General features: G+C 38.5%; 1 protein-coding gene across 1 annotated transcript in view; it reads right to left on the reverse strand.

The window, feature by feature from the left end:
- Positions 1–22,696, reverse strand: part of CPQ (carboxypeptidase Q) — a gene marked incomplete at its 5' end in the record, with an annotated part of 363,554 nt that extends 340,858 nt beyond the window's left edge. Inside the window, 1 exon segment of the mRNA NM_001243691.1 lies at positions 22,227–22,696. Coding sequence (NP_001230620.1) covers positions 22,227–22,659 — 433 coding nt within the window.
- Between the last annotated feature and the right edge of the window lie 1,565 nt (positions 22,697–24,261).

Below are 24,261 nucleotides of genomic sequence, written 5' to 3' on the forward strand. Positions count from 1 at the left end.
CCTTGACCTCTGGCCACCATTAATCTGTCACTAACCTCTTGCCTTTTACAGGATTTTATATAAACGGAGTTATAGGGTATGTAATGTGTTGTATTGCCTTCTTCCACTCAGCGTGGGGCTTTTGGGATAGTCCATCCATCATCCTTCCCTGGTACTGCTGAGTGGTACTCCACTGTATGGATGCACCAGAGCATGTTTATCCACTCACTTGGTGATGAACGTGGGAGCTGCTGCCAGTTTTTAGCTGTTATGGACGATGATTCAACTAAGAGGAACATTCACAGACAAGCCTTTGTGTGGGCATGTGTTTTCATTTCTCTTGGGTGAATACCTAGGAATGGAATAGCTGGATGGTATAATAAGCATAGGTTTATTTAACATTATAGGAAATGACTTTTTCAATAAGTGAAATGTGGGGCATTAGTTATTTATTCTCATCAAAGAATCTTTTGGTCAAATAGCCCAAAGTGCTTCTCAAATGTCCTGCCCAATGCATGTGTATTTTGCATTAAAAGTACAGATTTATTATTTAAGTTTTCAAAGTACATTACATGGACAATCCTATTTTACTCTTGCAGCAACTCTGTAAAATACTCCTGGGTTGATATTTAGCCGGAAAGTGTCAGAGACAACCTTACCACATGTGTACGGCAGCTGTCTATTAGACCAACAGCCAGGCCACACTGGCTGTCAGATATTTAAAATATCACTTTTTGAAGTAGGTTCCAGGGGGCCCATTTGAAGGTGATGAAACTGAGGCTCAAAGCAGGTAAGGATCTTGACAGTCTTGAGACCTGGAAAAGCATAAGGACAATGGACTCCCACCTAGATCTTCCAAGCTCCTGTCCTACATCTTCCAAGCTTTCCTTTCCACATCTTATAGGTTCCACAAAAGAGTAAAGAGGTGAGCCTAGGGGATATTTGAACTCTGCTTAGATAAAGAGGGTACCTTTCTTCCCACAGGCTTTGCATGAGGAGTAGTTTCCAAATTCAACTCTAGGGAGTTTCAGCAAAAAGACACTGGATTTCTCTCTCTAAGGGGGACAGGAATGGAAATCAATACCAGAAATGCCAGGAGCCTCCATCTTTGAGAGGAGAGGGCTGTGAGCCAAACTCTCTGAAGCTAAAAATCAGGGACTTCCCATGCTCTGTGTATCCAAGCTCACCGTGATCCCACAGCAAACTCTCCCAGAGTCAGCACACACACCCAGCAGCGACAGCTCAACAACCAGGCCCCACTTCACTGCTTCATGGCTTTATTTTTCTTCCTTTAGCTCAATAAAAGACATAGGTAATTTAAAAGGGACTTTTCCTCCATTCTCTTAAAATACAGCTATATGGTTACAATCTTACCAACCTTCTAAAAAAAAAATCACTAAACTAATAAACATTTAGTTTGGTAAAACTGAATAGAATACAAAGGAGGACAAAAAATTAACATTATCTGGATTCAACAGCAACCCCAAGATGCAGTCATGGCCTCAGTAGAGTGACTTGTAAATCAGCAACAGTACCAAACCTCGACTTTGCCCAAGGCCATAAAAAGTGCCCTTTCCCTCGAGGGGCTCAAAGCCCGCATACATGTTCACCCTGACATTGTCTCCGGTCCTAAGCTTAATGTATTCAACTGTTTGACCAACTAAAATGGGATAAGAGACTTTCAAATCCAAATATCAATATACTTTGTTCTCAAGGTTGGTCTGAGTCTGGGTACAATCTGCCTTTTAGTATCTAAAATGGATCCTAGGTATTTTAGATCAGCGATTCCAAAATTGAACTTTAAAGAAACTATGGTTGGAATATAAATACACAATGAAAGCCTACTCAGTCATTAAAAACTTAATTATGACATTTATAGCAACATAGATAGACTTGGAGGGTATTGTGCTAAATGAAATATGTCAGCTAAATACTGTGTGATATCACTTACACATAGAATCTAAAAAAATACAACCAACTAGTGAATCTAGCAAAGAAGAAGCAGATTCACAGATACAGAGAACAAACGAATGGTAACCAGTGGGGAGAAGGAAGAGGGGGGCAAATAGGGTAGGGGATTAAGAAGTACAAACTGTTATGTATAAAATAAGCTACAAAGACATACTGCACCACTCGGGGAATATAGTCAATATTTTATCATAACTACAATGGTGGATAACCTTTAAAATCTGTGATTCACTATACTGTTTACCTGTAACACATAATATTATAATCAATTACACTTCAATTTAAAAAAAAAAAAAGAAAGAAAAATACTTCACAAAGGAATCTTTCCACCAAAAAGAAAATCGTGGACTTGGAGAATAGACTTGTGGTTGCCAAGGGGGAGGGGAGGGAGTGGGATGGACTGGGAGCTTGGGGTTGATAGATGCAAACTATTGTCTTTGGAATGGATTAACAATGAGATCCTTCTGTGTAGCACTGGGAACTATGTCTAGTCACTTATGATGGAGCATGATAATGTGAGAAAAAAGAATGTATGTATGTGTAACTGGGTCACCATGCTGTACAGTAGAAAAAAATGTATTGGGAAATAACAATAAAAAATTAATTAATTAATTAATTAAGAAAGAAAGAAATTTTGGTTATACATACTTTCATGAAGCACAAGTTTCTTGAGAAGAAAGTGTCAGAAATTATAAGATGAAAGAGCTCCGAGATATATATTGTTCAGTGAAAAGAGCAAAGAGCATTAAGTGGCACAGGTAGAAAAGGAATAAATACACAACATGCTTCTATATTACAGACTGTCATAAGAAGTCATGGGCAACAGCTAAGTGGTTTTCTCTGATACAGGGAACAGAGACCAGAGATCAGTTTAATAAAGGCTTATTTTCCCTTTTATTGCTGGAACTTCTCTTTATTGTGGTCATATATTTGCTTCCTCTGCCCCCTCTCCCCTATTCTAGAAAATCTTGAAATAAGTTAAACATATAAAAAACAAAGAGAGTATAGAGCATACTTCAACCTCTTTATATCTTAATATTTTGTTTTCACTTCGGTTCTTTTTTTCCTTAAAAAATATCCATAGAAGACAAATCCGTGATGTTTTATCTTCCCCATCTCATTCTCTTTTTTTCTACAGAGATAACGCTTATTATCTAAATGTGGGATTCAAACTATGTTTGTATTTATACCTTCACTACCTATAAATGTAGAAATACAGCATTATTTATGTGGTCTTTAACTTCATATAAACTGAATGATACATACCTATCATTCATCAACTCACTTGTTAAAATGCAGCATTATCTGTTAAATTAATTCAGGCTGACACATGTAACAGTCATTTTAACATCATCCATTTTCATGGCTTTGCAGTATTCCATTGTATAAATCTGTTCCAATTGATTTACCCACTTCCCTGTAATAATAATTCCTTATTATTACAAGCAACAATGCAATAAACATTTCTGTACAGGTCCCCATAAGCACTATGTGAGAGCTTCCTTAGGATGGGTGTCTAGAATCAGATTTACTCATTTGTGTAGCAGCTCTCTACGCAAGTAGCAACTCATACTCCAGTCACACTTAGAGTTTCTGCTGCTCTGTAGCATTTTGCTAGAGTTAAACTTTTTAAATTTTGTTAAACTTAAATTATCTCTTTTATGATACTTTTTTTTTTTTTTTTTTTTTTTGTCTTTTTGCTATTTCTTGGGCCGCTCCCTGTAGCCACCGGCCTACACCAGAGCCACAGCAACACGGGATCCAAGCCACGTCTGCAACCTACACCACAGCTCACGGCAACGCCAGATCCCTAACCCACTGAGCAAGGGCAGGGACCGAACCCGCAACCTCATGATTCCTAGTCGGATTCGTTAACCACTGCGCCACAACGGGAACTCCATCTTTTATTATAGTTTTGATAATTATATAAGTCGGGAGTGGGGGAGAAGTATGAGGCTCTAAGATATCACCAAGATACAAGAAGATGATCACACTGCTGAGCCATATCTCTCCAGCTAAAACAGCAGGAAATGCATTAAAGCTATGTCCCTCGTTCCCTGTCCACCCTATCCCGTGCTGGTGATGTCTGACTTTCCTCCCTAAATCTCAACTTGGTTCCATCTCCAGACTTTAGCAAGCTGCTTACAAGGGCTCTGACAGTCACTCATATTAAATTCTACAACTGGCCCCATTGCCAGCCCAGACTCTGATCCAGCCTCTGGACCCACATGGAAGGTCACATCCATCTCTGTTCCCAGCCCCAGCCAACCAGCTTTCGTTCTACCAATACTACTGTGAAGGGCATGAGAGAACATCACCACTGTAGAAGTAAACCCCATGCCCGTCCAGTGAGATCACATGGTGTGACCAAAGCCATACGAGGGGGACAACTGAGAGAAGCCCCAAGTGTCAGAAATCCATGGGAAAACTCCCACAGGGGACAACCCACAATGGGGTGAGAGTCTGGCTCAGCAGTTCTTTTTTGTGATTGAATTAGATACATAAGTCAATAACTGCACAGTCAGGAATCTGAGGGCACCAACTGTGCCATGTAGCTTAGAAAACATCACATACAGGAAAAAAAAAAAAAAAACCCTACAAATAACTGAACTATCCAAAAAATCAGATAATAAAACGACAGTGCTAGGCACTGAATGCTTTAAATACATTGTCTCTCTTTGTCCTGACTCAAATCCTATAAACACTATTATTATCCACATCTTACAGAAAACACAACAGAACCTTTGGAAGGTCAAATAATTTGATAAAGGTCACATTGCCAATTAGCAACTGAATCAGAAGACCACCTCAAAGCCAGGTTTTGAACAATTATACTCTCTACTGTCATTAAAACGCAGAGAAATACTCACCATATTGTAAATGTATACAAACATTCAAATTAAAAAAAAAAGGGGTTCCCACCACAGCTCAGTGGGTTAAGAATCTGACTATAGTGGTTCCAGGCACCACAGAGGTCCAGGTTCGATTCCCAACCAGCACAGTGGTTGAAGGATCTAGCATTGCCACAGCCACGGTCTAAGTCACAGCTGTGGCTGAGATTCAGTCCCTGGCCTGGGAACTTCCAATGCCATGAGTGCAGCCATAATTTTTTTTTTTTTAAAGTGTGTGAAGATAGATCAAAATGTTTTGGGCAATGGGATTTCATGTGATTTTATATTTCTGCTTGTGCTTTTCTTTGCTTTTCAAATTTCCACATTTGAAGAGAAGTGCATTACTTTTAAAATCAGGAAAATATTATTTTAAAAGACTGTATGGAACTTAGACTTTCTGCTTGCACATCATTATTTAGTTTTTGTTCAGAGCAGGTATATCACCTGTGGTACCCACAGAGCTAAGTAAATGCTCTTCAGGATGAAAATTACACATAAATGTGGTCTGCGGGCAAATGGCCTATTCCGTGAACTGAGGGAGATGGCCAAGAGCCTTCTCAGAAAACACAGCCCTGAACATTTTGGTAATTTTCCCCAAACTAGGTAGAGAAAAATCCACTTGAAAGGTAAGGTTCAGGGCAGCACAGTATGGAAGCCTAGGTTTTTTTAAAACACGCATTTTGCAAAGCATTTGTTACTAAAAGTCACATTAGCTTTAAAGTCATTGGGATCATAATAAGACTGACAGAGATAGACTACAAAACGATAGCATAAAGGAGGAGGCGAACTTTATTTAGGAGGAAATGAGACTCACAGTTGCCTGTGAAGGTGAGACCAGAAATTATTCCATGGATCTCGTGTGATCAAGAGAGTATAAGCTATTGTTTGGTTTGTTAGATTTTTAAAAACCAAAAAACTAGATGTCTTAACAACAACAACAACAACAAAAAAAACCACCTCTAAGGAATTCTCATATCAAATACAAATTATGCAACTAATAACAATAATTGTAAATACCAAAGAAACTGACCCCAAATCATTTAGAGAATTCTTATAACTTTGTCCTGATCACATGATATAGTAGCAAAGATGAAAAGTCAAAACTCTTTACTGCTAGTTCTTTATGCTTTACCAAGAGGTACCAGTTTAGGTCACCATCCAATCTCTCTTCCTTCCTTTCCTCACCTAGAAATAATTCTGTCCTAAGAAAGGTAAGCACATAAGACGACCTTAGCAAGGTGTTTTTTCCAGTCCTCTCATGACCCACTTACTTTTCTCTCTAAACCTGTTCCTCCAGTCATTAGGTAAGTTCAATGCACACTTTCACACCCTCATGCCTTTGCTCTTCTTCTTTCCTCTCCTAAGAACATCTTTGCTTCCTTCTTGGCCCCAGTGAATCCTTCATCCTTCGATGTGGTGCCCCTGTGAAGCCTTCTTCAACCCGCACATGCAACTAACCCCCATCTTCTGTTTCCATCTTTTTTACACCAGTGTTTCCTCCTGCTTTGACTCATCTGTGTCTCATCACCACCTAACCCTAGGCTGGGCATCCAGTGGGTGCCAGTGCAATAACCTATTACTGAGTACCTGCCAGGTGAGAGGTGCTAGTGTAGGGGCCACAGAGACAAAGATTTGAGGCAGCTCTTGTCTGACTCAAGCTCCCAGTACATTGACTTGACAGATAAGCAAACATGAATCACTGTTGTGGCAGTATCAACAGAGAAGTCAATGGTTTGTAGAATTTAAACAAAATAAGAAATGCCATATGGATGGGATTAGCGACCACCTGGTCCACTGTTATCATTTGGTAGCATTTGGGGATATTCTATAAGAGGACATGAATGCTTTGTACAGAATCAATCTCAAAAGGTCTGCATATAAAAAACTAAGCCTATTTATTATTCACTACTTCAGCCAGCTTCCTTCCCCAGCCCTCTTCTTCTTCTATGATATCACTATGGTTTTTCTATTAACTCAGACTTGAAGGCTTTATAATCTTTGATTCCTCCCACTCCTCATCTCTCCGATCCAAAATGTATTCTTGAACTTTATCTAATAATATTCATGTCAGAGTTCCCATAGTGGCACAGCAGAAACAAATCCAACTGGGAACCATGAGGTTGTGGGTTCAATCCATGGTCTTGCTCAGTGGGTTAAAGACCCGGCATTGCCGTGAGTTGTGGTGTAGGTTGCAGACATGGCTCGGATCTGGCGTTGCTGTGGCTCTGGCGTAGGCAGGCAGCTGTAGTCCAATTAGACTGCTAGCCTGAGAACCTCCATATGCCATGGGTGCAGCCCTAAAAGGACCAAAAAGAAAAAAGAAAAATAAATAATATTCATGTCTCTAGAAAAGAAACTTATGATTACCAACAGGGAGTGGGCAAGGAATATAGTAGGAGTTTGGGATTAGCAGATGAAAATTACTATACATAAAATAGATAAACAGCAATGACCTACTGTATAGCACAGGGAACTAGATTCAGTATCTTGTAATAACCTATAATGGAAAATAATATGAAAAGGAATATGTATACATAACTGAACCACTTGCTGTATACCAGAAACTAACACAACATTGTAAATCAACCAAACTCCAATAAAATAAAGTTAAAAAAATAATAAATTCATGTCTCCATTTCTGAGGTCATTAGTCCAAACTATTAGTACCTAAAATCTGAACTCCCTGGTCTTTCTCCTTCCCTATCTATTTGCCACAGAGCCAAGAAAATGTTCTCTGAAAAATGCTTTTCTGAAAATTCTCCTATTTATACGTATGTACCAGTCCCCACTGGTGATCAATATGATCTGGCCCTACCTTAGGTTTCCACCATTATTTGGAAATCACCTTCCATCATCTATATGCACTTTTCATACGTGCCCTACATATTACCTCATCATATGCATAGTACGAAATAAAGATCACCAACAAAATGTACTTCTCAAGGTCTTCCTGGAAGAAGTCCTATGGAAGTGGTCCCAAGGAAAATCTGATAATTCTTGGGCTCAGTGCCAAGTGACAAGGATTAAACACAATTTAACCAAGTTTTGACAATTTCACCATCAACTTTCTTCAAAAATACTAGGTGGATATCATCTGGTCCCAGTGAATTATTTATCACCTACATTTGTCAATCAGGCATTGAGGACCCCGATTTACCAGTAGTAAAGCAGTTTATCTAAAACCTCTAACTCCTAAGGAAGACAAATCTTCTTAATGTTTCCTCAGAAAAATGTTTCAATTTGATGATATTAAGTACAGAAACTTCCTGGGAATTTTACATGCAATTTTTCAAGACAAAGAAAATCAAGAATGTAAAGAGTCCCATTAAGTGCCCCTTGGAAAAATCAATCAATAATTGATACTATTATTGATTCAAAATGGCACTGATTCTTAGGAAACCATTTTCAATGTGAAATGCACCATACATTTTTTTTCTTTTTTCTTCTTTTTTTTTTTTCTTTTTTTTTCTTTTTTCCTATTTCCTGGGCCGCTCTCGCAGCATATGGAGGTTCCCAGGCTAGGGGTCCAATTGGAGCTGTAGCCACCGGCCTACACCAGAGCCACAGCAACGCTGGATCCGAGCCACGTCTGCAACCTACACCACAGCTCACGGCAACGCCGGATCGTTAACCCACTGAGCAAGGGCAGGGACCGAACCCGCAACCTCATGGTTCCTAGTCAGATTCGTTAACCACTGCATCACGACGGGAACTCCATCTTTACTCCTATAAGAGTACAAAACATATACTCACCAACTTGCTTCGAGTGACTATAATTCTAAGAATACAATGAGGCTGTCAAAGAGGACTTTTACAGACTAGATAAAGATATAATTTCTAATTAAATCTAGAGCAATAAGCTGACATTGCTAAAAATTTATCAGCCTTGAACTATCCTGTTGGTGAGGCTATGAACCAGAAATGAGGAAGGAGAAAATGAAAAAAGACAAAAACAAAAAGACAGAGTCTAAAACAAAGCAAGAGAAAGAATGCAAGCATGAAATAAAGACAACAATAGAGAATAAGGCAGAGATGCTTAGTACGGAGAGACACAGAGAAACACAGAGAGAAGCAGTGCAAATAACAGAAGTATAAAAAGAAAGAGAAATAAAGAGACATGGAGAATCACAACTATTGATTAGAAATATTTAAATGTTCTAATTCTACATGGTTAAGTTCAATATTAATTGTAGCCTTTTGATTAGTGAACACATTTCTTAGATTCACACACAACATCAGTCATCAAAAACCTATAGTTATTAACTAATTATATTTTTTGTTAGGAAAAAGGAGTAAGAGATTTGCTAAAAGGAAGGAAGGGATGAAATGTGAGCTAGAGAAGAGTATTTATTAGAAAGCATACATTATTTCATCATCAAGTCTCCAGGAAACACTATCCATACTTTTAGAATTTCAAAAGAACAGTTTACCTAGGAGTTCCCATTGTCGCTCAGTGGAAATGAACCCAACTAGTATCCATGAGGATGTGGGTTCAATCCCTGGTCTTGCTCAGTGGGTTAAGAATCTGGCATTGCCCATGAGCTGTGGTGTAGACAGCAGATGTGGCTTAGATCCCGCATTGCTGTGGCTGTGGCATAGGCCAGCAGCTGCAGCTCCAATTCGACCCCTAGAACCTGGGAACTTCCACATGCTGCAGTGCAACCCTAAAATAAAAAAGAAAAAGAAATAAAAAGAAAAAAGAAAATGAGCCATCATTAATAAGTCCACAAATAACAAATGCTGGAAGGGGTGTAGAGAAAAGGGAACCCTCCTGCACTGTTGGTGGTAACGTAAGCTGGCATAAACACTATGGAGAACAGTATGGAGGTTCCTTAGAAAACTATACATAGAACTACCATATGACCCAGCAATCCCACTCTTGGGCATATATCCAGAAACAACTTTCCTTAAAAAAGAAACATCCACCCACATGATCATTACAGCACTATTCACAATAGCCAAGACATAGAAACAAACAAAATGTCTATCGACAGATGATTGGATTAGCAAGATGTGGTGTATATATATACAACGGAATACTACTCAGCCATAAAAACAAACAAAATAATACCATTTGCAGCAACATGGATGGAACTAGACTCTCATACTGAGTGAAGTAAGTCAGAAAGAGAAAGACAAATACTATATTATATCACTTATATCTGGAATCTAATATATGGCACAAATGAACCTTTCCACAGAAAAGAAAATCATGGACTTGGAGAATAGATTTGTGGTTGCCAAGGGGGAGGGGGAGGGAGTGGGGTGGATTGGGAGCCTGGGGTTAACAGATACAGATTATTGCCTTTGGAATGGATTAGCCATGAGATCCTGCTGTGTAGCACTGGGAACTATGTCTAGTCACTTATGATGGCGCATGATAATGGGAGAAAAAAGAATGTATACATAAATGTGTAACTGGGTCACCATGCTGTACAGCAGAAAAATGACAGAACACTGTAAACCAGATATAATGGGAAAAAATAAAAATCATTATACAACTTGGACTAAAGGCTGTACAAAGCAAATGAAAAGAGGCATCATTCCTGTCTGAAATTTAGAAGATAAAAATGCAAAAGATGTATGTTACAAGACTAAAACCATGTAAGTAAAAAGTAAAGATTTTACGTTGTATAAGCATAAATCTAAGTGATTGTCATAAGATTATGGATGAAGAGGGACCTGGATAATGTTTAAAAAGTAAAAGGGATGTGGCTTCCTGTCTTGGAAAAAATGACAAATTACCCAAATATCTGCTTTAACCTCATGACTCAAGAACAGGCATGTGAATTTCTGTTTTTAATATCAGATGCAGAGTAATGGTTAATTATACTTCTTAGTTCATAATACATCTTCATTGACTTATTAAAGGCAAATTTCTTTCTTTTATATGCTTGTTTTTAAATTTATTTATTCTTTTTTATTCATGTTCCTACCTCCCACCTATGTCCTGGGTAGGCAACCATTCTAAGATATTTTTTGCTTATGTGTACATGCAAAAAAAAAATGTATTTATATGGATGCACTTATATATGTCATTCTATATATATATTAGTTTTTTGCTTCCAACTTCTTTATAACATACTCTGGGGATTATCTATTACATTTTACATGTCTACACTCCCAGTGATACACCTCCAGATGGACCCTACCTCAACAAATAAGGGTACAATAATCATCCTTGTATCTGTACCCTTAGGGACCTGTGTAACAATTTCTTTGGAAAATATAATAAGGACATGAATCACTGGTTCATTGGGTCTAAGAATATACTAAGTTAGCTAAATATTACCAGTTTGATCTCTAAAATGGTGGCACCATGCTTTACACCCACCAATCAATGTAGAAGGGTTCCCATGTCACCACAGCACCACCAATGCAGTTTACATCTCTGCTGTAAAATGATCTAATTTTCTAAAAATGAGCACTGTTCTGATTACTGGGGGGATAAGATCTCTTTATACACTTTTTAGCTTTCAGTCTTCTTCTTTAAACTACATATTTAAAGCCTTTGTCCATTTTTCTGTTAGGGTTACTGCCTTTTTCTTGTTGATTTTCAGTAGTTCATAACCTACATATTAATTTCATTTTTAGAAGTGTTAATATCTTCTCCCATTTTTCTATATGCCTAACAGCTTTGTTTACAGTATGCTTCATTGAATAGATTTTCTTAATTCTGATGCAATCATATTCAGAAACGATATGTGCTTTTTAAGTTGTGTTTGCAGGAGAGTGCGAAGGCACACAGATTGATATGGTGGCCTCATTTTTGAGGAAACAGCCAAGAGGAAAATGAATATACCTGGAAGACGTGGTCAGAAAGATTCACCATGAGGTACAAGAGGTACAAGAGGGCACAAGACTCTGCCACATATTATAAGCTGTGTGACCTTGGACAAAGTGCTAGACCTCCCAGAGCCTGCCATCTATAAAGTGGGAACAACACCTGTCCCAAAAGACAATGTAAGTGAAAGAATCTGCACAATGACTAGCATATAATAAGCTCTGAATAAATGTGAGTTCTTCGGCCTCCTTCCTCCTCATTCCCAATCCTGACTTGATGCTGACAGAGGGAATTTGCAACCTGTGACACTTTGGAATCAGATCCTTCACCTGATCCCATACCTCCAAATTCCAAGTATCATCTGTGGATACAGGCTCTTCCAAGCATTTCTCATACTGCAACTAGATATTGGACAAAGATTAAACCCTGGAAAAAACAGTGAAAATGCTGCTTCCATGAAGAGACCAAAGGAGGAAAGGAGGACAGGTGCAAATAACTAATTATTTGATGATGGGACCTTGTGTGTAAATTAGTTTAACCTCAGTAAGAAATGGATCAAAAGTACTGGCTGTAGAATGTGTTCATTGGTGGATGTGCTAGGGGTATGCAGGAAGGCTATTTTAGGTCCCCATGAGATTAATACACTAGGATTTTGGAATAAACTAAGCTGTAGCTTTCCAGGCTTCCTGATCCGTGTTATTGGAGTTTTCAGGAAGAACAGACTGGTAAACAACCTCATCATGATTTGACTGATGTTCATTTATCCTCTTCTTCCCTATATGCCTTTACTTCAGATGCAAATCCCTTGTTATTTGGACATGACAGGGACATAAAAGACCTCTGGGAATCACATAGGGCTAAAAGAAGCTTGTTTGAATGTAATAAGTTTGATTATCCTTTTTGTTTTATTTTATTTTTTTTTCCCACTGTACAGCAAGGGGGTCAGGTTATCCTTACATGTATACATTACAATTACATTTTTCCCCCACCCTTTGTTCTGCTGCAACATGAGTATCTAGACATAGTTCTCAATGCTGTTCAGCAGGATCTCCTTGTAAATCTATTCTAAGTTGTGTCTGATATGTGTGATATACATCACAAATCTACTCTTCAGATCAACAGCAAATTTAATACTTACCTATTACCAGGTGTAGTGCTAAAAGAGTTAAGTAAGAAGTGGCTTGTACCCTGGAGAAGCTCACAGTTTCCCAGAAGAGATAATTATGTAGTAAACTGTGATCATTGTATAATATAGGCCAAAAAAAAATGAGAAAGGAGATGAAAGAACAATTATCTTTATTTAGGTTTGGGTTCAAGAAAGACTTCAGAGAAAAGACTCATTTTAAATGAGTCTTTAAAAAAGAGCAGGGATTCTCCAAGCAGAGAAGGGTTGGGTTGGACTGGGTTGGGAGTAGGATTCAGATTGGGGTTAGGCCAGCAGAGCTCCAGGAAGCAGTTTTTAAGTAAAGGAAGTATTAACATGTGCAGGCAAGACAAGTTAGGCCCATGTAGCTGAAACATAAGGTGTGTGGTGAGGGAGAGACTAGACATCAACCTAGTAATGAAGCCCGGAGTCACCTTTAAAAAGGTCGTAAGAATTTGAACTATACCTTGAACAATGGAAATATTTTAAGTAAGGGAGAAACTTAATGAGATCCGTATTTCAGAAAGACAACTGAAGCTGTAGTATGGAAATTGATTAAAATGACAGTGGAGTCAGGAAGACCCGTTAGAAGGCGATTATACCACTGTAGGCAGGAGATATTAGGTCTTGAAATCTGATGTGACAGTGAGGATGGAAAAATGGAGTCATATGTGAAATTTAAGGCTTGGTGCCCAACTGAGTGATTGAGTGAGATAAATGGAAAGACTCATTCATTCAACAAATATTTCTTAAAACTTTTCTGTGTATGGGACACTATGCTAAGAACTAGGGCAGTTTCTCAAATTTGGCACTACTGGTATTTTAGAATGGATCATTATTTAGTGTGAAGGAAGGGGAAGCCTGTTCTGTACACTGTAGGATGTTTAGCAGTATTCCTGACCTCTACCCACTTTAGTGGGCAAGTAGCACCACTTCTCAGTTATAACCACCAAAAATGTGTCCAGATATTGCCAAATTTCCCCTGGGAAGCAAAATTACTCCCAGTTGAGAACCACTGGAACTGGGATCTCTGATTCTAAGAGACTTATTATCTAGTAGAGAAATGCTTATGATATAAGCAAGTATAGAGTACAAGAAAAGCAGGAAGAAGGAAGTCATCAATACTTCCTTGGGGATGAGGAAGCATAAAAGAAGTCTCCAAATAAAGGGGGGATTTGAGCTGAATCTTTAAACAAGGGGACAAAAACAAGACACCATATCAGATATTAGCAGAACTCTGACTGTGAGCACCTGGAGGGTTGGCAATGTCATTAATGAAGATGTGAAGCATAGAAGAGACAAGATGCTGAATTTGGGAGGCTTGCAGGACATCAGTCATTCTTGGAAATGCAGATAGGAAGTCTTCTTCCAGCTCTCCATAGAGCCTTAACCCTGACACGCAAAGAAACCAATATGTGCTGTAATACCCAAGTCTAGAACTGGGAAGTTAAAAAAATTACCTCTGGTCATATAATGGATCTGCTCCATGGAGGATCCCTAGAACGCTTCTCTCGTGAACTCTAGCTTCACTGATCCTATGTGAATTCTCAGAAAAACCACAGCATTTCCAATCTGGAAGAGATCTTGCAGATTCATATTTCAGCCATCTCCCATTTTATAGATGAGAAAATTAAGGCCCATAGATTTTAAGTGACTGGGCCAAGGTCACACAACCAGTATGTGGCTAAACCAAGGATACAACATGGGTTTTTCTGGGAGATGAGCTATAGTACCCAGAGGTCCCTGTATGCAAATTTCACACTATCTTCCACTGGAATTTTTCCACACCTGGTCTAGTCTTACTCTCCAGTCTCCTCTGAGCCTTAAAAATAGTCCACTTGCCAGACAACTGTTTATCGACTTTGAGCCCCATGGAATGAGGAATGGAGTGAGAGTGAGCCTTGGAATACCACAACAGATTCCAGTGAGTAAAATTCACTTCCCCTGAGTTCTGAAGGCCCCATGAACAACCAGTAACTTGGCTCAATTTTCCCAGGCAAATAGCCAGGTCGAAGAGCAGGCCTAGCTACAGAAATAAGAAATGAGGATAAGAAAGAAATAGGAATAAGGAAAAGTGTTCGCTATAAGGTACAGATACCAGTATATTATTCCATCAGAGTACAGGTATCAACAACTTTGGAAGTAGATGGGTTTCAGCCAAATGGCTAAAATGGGAAATACTATAAACAAAAATAACATCAAAATATTTGTACATGAGGCAACATAGTCCAATGACTATAGGCACAAACTCAGGAGCTTGACAATTGTTCATGCCTACACTTGGCCTCTTACTAGTTGTGTAATCCTGGGCAAATTACCTAATCTCTTGCAGTCTAGTTTTCTCGTATATTAAAAATAATGCTAAATATTTTAAAATAGAAAGGCTTACTTAAAAAGCAAGGAAAATATATACATACACACACATATAGTATGATATATATATTCTGGTGTTTAACACCGATTAGTCATAACAGAAGGCAATAAGACAAAGGTCCTGATTGACACATGGAACCCAAGCTGAGGGGTCTCTAATATCTTAGAGGATTCTAAGAGAGTTCATGCAGCCTCACAGAGAGACCAAAACTAGCCACATCAGTGGTGTTTCCAGAACGGTGGAGTGAAAAACCTGGCAGATCTTCCCCACTATGAAACATTTAACTGGGGAAAATTAATTTTTAAAAAATCACTTAAAGACTCTTAAAGTTGTCCTAAGGGTATATACAGCAAGTGGAGAAATAGTCATTAAAGAAAGTCTACTAAACCTGTTAGGATAATGAGAGTCTGTAGCATTTGGGCCATGACCTGCTTCCTCCTCCCATCCCCACCTCTGTGTTACAGAAACTCTATTATGTCCACTCCACTCCAAGAGGACTGGGTCATCATTTTTCTACTCAGCCCCTTCTTGTATGGTGGAAACTACAGCCAGGAGAAAACTAAGACCCTGATCGCTGCTGTCTTAGCTCATTCACAGGCAGAAGTCCCATGCTGGGAAAGGCAAGTTAAGAAGACCAGTAGCTACTACCATCCCCTTTTAGCACCTGTTAAAGATACCATTCAGGAGAAGCAGGCCTCTATCACCATGCCTAGCTCCTGCGAACTCCCAGGGAAGAGACAAACTAGGAGGATAAAATGCTTTGCATTTCTTACCCAGGGTACAGGAATTACTTGGAGCAGAACATAGAGAATTCCATACTTGAGGCTGTTGTTGTAAACAATGATTTAGTTGCTTTGTAGAGAGCAAGTAAAGGGGTTCTAGTAGCTTCATGACGCTGCTAGCAACAAGAAAAATGACAGAACAACCAAAAGTTTAACAGAAAGAACCAGTGGGAGAAAGCAACCAAGAAAAGCCCTCCTTGGGTCACAATAAAACCTGGGGATTGGGAAGGCTGTGCACATGTTCCTACTCAGGAACAATTAAAACTGGACATGAGGAATTCCCATTGTGGAGCAGCACAAACAAATCCAAATAGTAACCATGAGGTTATGGGTTCAATCCCTGGCCTCGCTCAGTGGGTTAAGGATCCTGTGTTGCCATGAGCTGTGGTGTAGATCACAGATGTGGCTCGCATCCTGCATTGCTATGGCTTTGGCATAGGCTGGCAGGCTGTAGCTCTGATTGGACCCCTAGCCTGGGAACCTCTGTACAGTGCAGGTGCAGCCCTTAAAAAAAAAATGAAAAAAAAAAAAAAAGAAACTGGACATGGACACGAATAGATTCAAAACATTTCCCAAGTTGCACACAGATCTATCAACAAAGGGTTGAAGTCTCACAGACAAAAGAGGCTTAAGCACAACCTCTAACCAAATACACACTGACTGAAAAGTAAGCTATTTTGTCTGACACAGGAGAAAAATGTTATTAAGCTAGGCTTAGTAATCAAATTATATGCATCCTACCTCAATGGAAGACTGCATGCCCAAGGCTGTACCCTCTAAAGATTAGCTGGAGAGGGTCTCCCAAGCTATTAGGCCCTGACTGAACTTGGGACAAACACATAAATTCTTTAAGTTTTAATAACAGCCCTCAAGCAAAATGAACATCCAACAGTAAAGGGTGAAAATATAACTGGTTGAACCTAAGCACAACCTTTGACCAGTAAGTGGCTTGTACAGACTTTGGGGTGACACCCAGAGAGCCAGACTAAAGGAAAAATAGGAAAAAGAAAAGCAGTATGAATAGGGACATCAGAACATGTACAATGGGAGAAAAAAGACTTCACAAGGTTAGTACAACCAAATAATTATAAAAATAAAGAACAAAACGAACAGCAAAAATACCACCAACCTCCACTGGGCAGTGGAGGAGAAGGGAGAAGAATCAGTATCTAGAGTCACTAGAATATATTATTTAAAATAAGATTTCAACAACAACAACAAATTGAGAAAGAAAAAGGAAAGTGTCACCAATACGGGGGGGGGGGGGAGCAGAAAATAGAAACTACCCTGAGGGTGCCCCGTTGTAGAAAAATATCAGACAAAGAGATCAAAGAGCTATTAAAAATATGTTTAAGGAACTAAAGAAAACAATACTTAAAGAATTAAAAGAAGGCATGATGACAATATCTCATCAAATAGAGAATATCAAAAAAGTGACAGAAATTATAGGAAAGACCAAATGGAAATTCTGGAGGTGAAAAGTAAAACAACTTGAAAAAAAATTCAGTAGAGCTGATCAGTAGTATATTAAAGCTAGCAGAAGAAAGAATTAATGAATTTGGTGACAGATTGATAGACTATCTGAAGAACAGAGAGAAAGAAAGAGTACAAAATGAACAGACCCTCAGAGAAATGTGGGATACCATTAAGTGCACCAACATACCCATAACAGAAGTGTCAGAGGGAGAGAAGGGAGGAAAATAGGTAAAAAAATATATTCATAGAAAAAGTAAGTGAAAACTTCCCAAACTAATGAAAAACATTAATATAAACATGAAGATCAACCTCCAAGCAAGAAAAAAGCAAAGAGATTCCCCAACAACAGAAACTGAAATCAAAATGTCGAAAACCAAAAATAAAGGTAAAATCTTAAAATCAGTAAGAGAAAAATGACTCATCAGATACAAGCACAGCATGTTTTATTGTGCTTCATGGATTCTGTGATCTTTACAAATTGAAGGTGTGTGACAATCCTGCGTCTGGCAAGTCTATTGGCACCATTTTTTCAATAGCATTATTTTTAATTAAGGTATGTACATTGTTTTTTTTAGATATATTGATATTGCACACTTAATAGACTACAGTATAATGATTACATAACTTTTATAGGCACTAGAAAACTAAAAAATTCATGTGACTCACTTTATTACAATATTCACTTTATGGCAGTGGTCTGGAACCAAACCACAGTATCTCCAAGGTATGTTTGTACAAGAGAGTTCCAATAATATTAACAGCTGACTTCTCACCAGAATAAAATAGAGGTCAGAGAACAATGGAATGACAAATACAAAGTGCTTAAAGCAAAAATAAAAAAAAGAATCAAGAATCTTAGGAGTTCCCATCGTGGCTCATGAGTAACAAACCCAACTAGTATCCATGAGGATGCAGGTTCAATCCCTGGCCTCACAGAGTGGGTTAGGGACCTGGCTTTGCCGTGAGCTATGATGTAGGTCACAGATGTGGCTCTGATCTGGCATTGCTGTGGCTGCGGCATTGGCTGGCAGCTGCAGCTCCAGTTTGACCCCTAGCCTGGGAATGCCCATACGTCAAAGGTGCAGCTCTAAAAAGACCAAAAAAAAAAAAAAAAACTTACATCCAGTAAAACTATATTTCAAAATGACAATTAAATAAGTAAAGATTATGAAATCTTAGAGAATTTTTTGCTAGCAGACCTGTTTTGAAAAACAAACAAAAAAACCTAGAGAACTTAAGACAGAAAGCAAATGACACCAAAGAGTAATTTGAATTCCTATCTTCACAAAAATAAAAAAATTATAAGTGAAGATTATAAATAACTGTATGCTCCCAAATTCCCTAATTTATATAAAATTAATAAATTCCTGGAAAGAAATCCACAAACTACTAAAACTGACTCAAAAATAAATAGAAAATCTGAATAGATCTATAACAAAGAAAAATATTGAAGTAATAATTAACAATATTCTCACAAAGAAAATCCAAGAATGAGATGGCTTCACTAGTTAATTCTACCAAAAGCTTAAAGAATTAATACCAATCTTGCACACACTCTTCCAAAAAATAGAAGACAAGATAATACATTTCAACTTTCAATTTAAGGCCAAAATTACCCCAGAACCAAGCCAAAGACATTACAAAAAATAAAATAAAACTACAGACCAATATTCCTTATGAATATACATATAAAACTGCTCAACAAAACACTAGCAAGCTAAATTCAGTAACATATAAAAAGATTATACACCATAACCAAGTGGGATTTATCCCAGGCATGCAAAGTTGATTTAACATCTGAAAACCAATTAATTAGATATACCCAATTCAATGGGGAAAGAATAGTTTTTTCAACAGATGACGCTGAGACAACTAAGTCACTACAGCAAAAGAACAAAGATGGGCTCCTACCTCACATCTAAAATTAACTCACGACCTAAATGTAAAAGCTAAAATTATAAAACTCTCAGAAGAAAAGGTAGGAATAAATTTTTATGATCTTGTTTAGGCAACTGTTTCTTTCTTTTTCTTTTTTTTTTTTTTTGTCTTTTTGCCATTTCTTGGGCTGCTTCCATGGCACATTGAGGTTCCCAGGCTAGGGATCGAATCAGAGCTGTATCCTCCCGCCTACACCACAGCCACAGCAACGCGGGATCCGAGCTGTGTCTGCGACCTACACCATAGCTCACGGCATCGCCGGATCCCCAAGCCACCAAGCAAGGCCAGGGATCGAATCCGCAACCTCATGGTTCCTAGTCGGATTCGTTAACCACTGAGCACAGTGGGAACTCCTTAGGCAATGGTTTCTTAGACGTCACACTAAAAGCACAAGCAAAAGAGAAAAAAACTAGATAAATTACGCTAAATCTAAATTAAAGATTTTCCTGCAGCAAATATTAAATCACACTAAGAGACATGCATCCAGCATACATGAAGAGCTTTTATAATTCAATAAAAATTCAAATAGCATTAATTAAAATTGGACAAGAGATCTGAATATACACTTCTCCAAAGAAGATACACAAATGGCAAATTAGAATATGAACGGTGCTCAATATCATTAGTCATCAGAGAAATGCAAATGAAAACTACAATGAATATGACTTTATACCCACTAGGACACCTATAAGCGAAAAGACAAATAACAAGTGTTGACAAGTATGTGTAAAAATCAGAATACGTCAGTGAAAATGTAAAGTGGTGCAGCCACTTTGGAAACAATTTGGCAGTTCCTCCAAAAGTTAAACATAGAATTACTAAACAACCAGGCAATTTCACTCCTTGGTATATACCCAAGAGAAATGAAAATATATGTACAAACAAAAACTCGTGCGTGAATGTTTAGAGCAGCATTATTCACAAGAGCCAAAAGGTGGAGGGGGAAATGTCCATCAACGGATCAGTAGATAAATAAAAGCGGAATGTCCATAAAACGGAAAATTATCCAACAACAAAAACAAATTAAGTACTAATGCATACTACAACATTATGCTACATGAAAGAAGCCAGTCACAAAAGATAACACAGTGTATTATTTCATCCATGTGAAATATCCAGAATAAGCAAATCCATAAAGACAGAAAGCACATCAGTGATTGCCTAAGGCTTAGGAGGGTGGTAAGAAAGGGATAGAGAGTAATTGCTAATGAGTATAAAGTTTCTTTTGGAGTGATGAAATGTCTAAAATTTGATTGTGATGGTAATTAACACAATTCTGGGAATATATTTAAAATCACTGAATTTGGAGTTCCCGCCATGGCGTAGTGGTTAACGAATCCGACTAGGAACCATGAGGTTGCGGGTTCGGTCCCTGCCCTTGCTCAGTGGGTTAAGGATCTGGCGTTGCCGCAAGCTGTGGTGTGGGTTGCAGACGCGGCTCGGATCCCGCGTTGCTGTGGCTCTGGCGTAGGCCGGTGGCTACAGCTCCAATTCGACCCCTGGTCTGGGAACCTCCATGTGCCGCGGGAGCGGCCCAAGAAATAGCAAAAAAAGACAAAAAATAAATAAATAAATAAATAAAATCACTGAATTTTATGTTTTAAATAGGTGAACAGTATAGTATGTGAATTATATCTCAATAAAGATGTTTCTAAAACGTTTGCCACCTACTTCTCAACTGGGTACTTCTCTTGGCATTAGAGAAAGTCAGAAGTTTCTATAAACTTTTTAGAGAAGGTCAACTGTTTGTTTTCTTTTTAGGGCTGCACCTGCTACACATGGAAGTTCCCAGGCTAGGGGTCCAATCAGAGCTGCAGCTGCAGACCTATGCCACAGCCACAGCAATACGGGATTCAAGCCACATCTGTGACCCTACTCCACAGCTCTCAGCAGTGCCAGTGCCTTAATCCAGGAGTAAGGCCAGGGATCAAACCCGCATCCCTGTGGATACTAGTTGGGTTCATTACTAGTACCACAATGGGAACTGCTCAGCTGTTTTTTTATAAACTGCAGTTGACCCTTGAGCAATGTAACAGGTCACTTATACATGGATTTTGTTCAGTAGCAAATACAACAGTACTACACAATCCACAGTTGGCTGAATCTGCAGATGCAAAAATTCACAGATACAAAAAAAAAAAAAAATTCACAGATATAGAAGAACCAAACCATATATATAGATGGCTGACTATAAGTTACATGCAGGTTTTCAATGGCATGGAGGGTTGGTGTCCCAACCCTCATACTGTTCAAAGGTCAACTATAGTTTCCTTGCCATTGGAAAACAGTCCGTGAATATATGCACAATTTATGAATAGTTTGATACTGACTAATAACCCAATTTTGACTGGTAATATATCACTGATGAAAGCATTTATATTATCTGATGAAGTTGAGCCAGATAAAATAGAATGCCACTCTGGATAATTCCTTGCATTAGAGGCCTCAAATGCTATAAAAATAATTAAGTCAATTCAATGTGCAAGGCTCTATTCCTTATCTCATTAATTCTAAGAAATTCTGTACATTGAAGCTACTTGAAAGATAGCACCAGTTTTTGCAGCCTTTTTACCTGTATCTCAATTCTCTACAGAATGATTATAGCAGATAGAAATTATTAAGTAGTAGAACTTACAAGTATCATGGACCAACAGCTACAGATTCTTCATTTTAAAAGGAATGCTACACAGCTTTCTTTCAGAAAGAGAAGGGGGAAAAGGAAGAAAAAGGAATGCAAGAGTAAGTAACTCATTAAGCCAAGGAAATGGGAAATGATTATATCTTCCTTTTTATTACCCAAATTGTAAGAGGAATCATATACCCCATAATCAGTTATGTCACATAGCATTAATTTTATAAAGAACATGGCAAATTGACTTGAAAACAATACCTTCCGGGGGCGTCCCAATGCTGCTGCCAAGACCCAAAATAGCCATCTTGTGCTCTCTCGGCTCCAGCATCACAGCAGATTCTTCTCCCCTTTCCCAGTGGGGAATTTTGACAGGCTCCAGGTGGACATTCTCCAGCCCATCCTCCTGTAGGTTTTGGTGCATGATTTGGATGGCTTTTTCTAGGTTCTTGGAGCCACTTGGTCTGGGTCCAACTGTATCAACCAGAAGTGCCAGTCTCTCATAGGATCTGTTCTGGGCTTTACCATAAACAGCAAGGTTGATGATTGCCTTAGCAACATCTCCATAGCAGGCTATTTCTTCTTTTATTTCTTGAAAAGTCCTCTGACGGTTGCCATTTCCATAAATAGCTTTCCCAGAGTTCAGAGATAAAAGGTGAACACCACCAACAAATATGAAGAGAAGGAACTTCATTTTTTTTCCAGTTGGTTTTCTTCTTAAAATAAGCTAGGTAATGAGAAACATATTTTAGGGGACAAGAACTTCATAGCCACCTGCCCATAATCCAGGGGCTGTTCCTCCAACAGGATTCCCCTTCCCTCTCAACCACAGCCCAGTTTCCACCATGTTAAAACTCCGTAACCCCCGAGAATGAAAAAGTAAAGACGCAATAATTGGCCTTATTGATTAAGCAGCATTGACTAAAACCACAAAACCACATATTACCTAGCAATCCAGTTTAAAATATGCCAAAAGATTAAAATAAGAAGATCACTAGGAAAGAGAGGAAGAAATAATAGTAGCAGTGATAAGGCTAGGGCGGGGTTATCCGCTACCTCTTCTTCTAAACACAGTATGATGATTTATGATTTCAGAGTTCCCTCTCCTCTTTGCCTACTGAATCATCCTTCGCGGTCCTTTCAAATGTCATCTTTTCTTGGTGCTCTCCCTAACCGCACCCCCTCCACATTTATTCCTCACAAGGACTCCATGAGAAAGGTTCTTTGTTTTTAATTGTTATCTTCATCTTAGAATTGAGGATCCTAGGGTAGCAAGAGACTGAGTAACTTGTCGGATACACCCAGGCTTTCTAGTCTAGAGACCCTGCTGTAAACAGCGCTACTCAATGTATGGTTTGTGGACCACTGCCAGTCCACAACTGTCTTTCACTAAACCACAAAAGATAAATTCAAAGATTAAGAGTAAACACACCCAGTGCTGTGCAACACAGTAGCCAATAGTCTTAACGTGCTTATTTCAATTTAAATTAAATTATTCAGTTTCTCAGGAGTCGTGCTAGCTGCATTTCAAAGGCTCGAGAGCCACATGTGGCTAGTGGCTATGGCATGGGGCAGCACAGACAGAACGTTTCTATCATGATAGAAAGTTCTATTGAAGAGCACTGGCTTAGACACCTGGATAATCAAGGCAATAGCCATACCTGTGCCATATCTAGTGACTAAAAAAAGTTCTTCTCTTCAAATAACTCTCATTGCATTTTTTTAATTTGCCGTTATTGTATTTTACAAAAGGATCAGCCTGCAACAAATTCTGAATTTTAAAAACTGGCCCTTCCCCATAGAAAATTTGAGAAGCACAGTCATAAACTATTATAAGGATAAATTCTAAATTCAGGCAGCAGCCAGGCCTTTTCAAAACATGGTTCCAAGAGTCACTTCAACCTCATTGCTCCACCTGCCCCTCTAGAGTACACACATTTTCATTTTTATTCTCATTTTCTCTCTTTCTCTCTCATTCTCTCACATGCACACACAAATACAGCCCTAAGATTCTAGAAACTGAGTGCTTGAACTGCGGCTAGTCTAAACTGAGGCGTTTTGTACATGTTAAATATACATCTGATTTGATCTTTAAAATCAAGAACTTCATACCTAAGTATGAAAAAACACCATAAATATTTTAAATACATTGGAGTAAATAAAATATACTATTATTAATTTCACTGATTTTTTTTCTTTTTTAATACAGCTGTTAGAAATTTTTAACTTACACATTTATATTTAGATTGGATAGTAATGTGCTAGCTGCATTGAACCGGCACTGCTCCTCAAATAC

The sequence above is a fragment of the Sus scrofa genome, chromosome 4 (assembly GCF_054392235.1).
Source record: "Sus scrofa isolate SSC_HxYL_T2T_F1_AM1 chromosome 4, Sscrofa_HxYL_maternal_Yorkshire_Landrace_v2.0, whole genome shotgun sequence".
Classification (NCBI taxonomy): Eukaryota; Metazoa; Chordata; class Mammalia; order Artiodactyla; family Suidae; genus Sus; species Sus scrofa.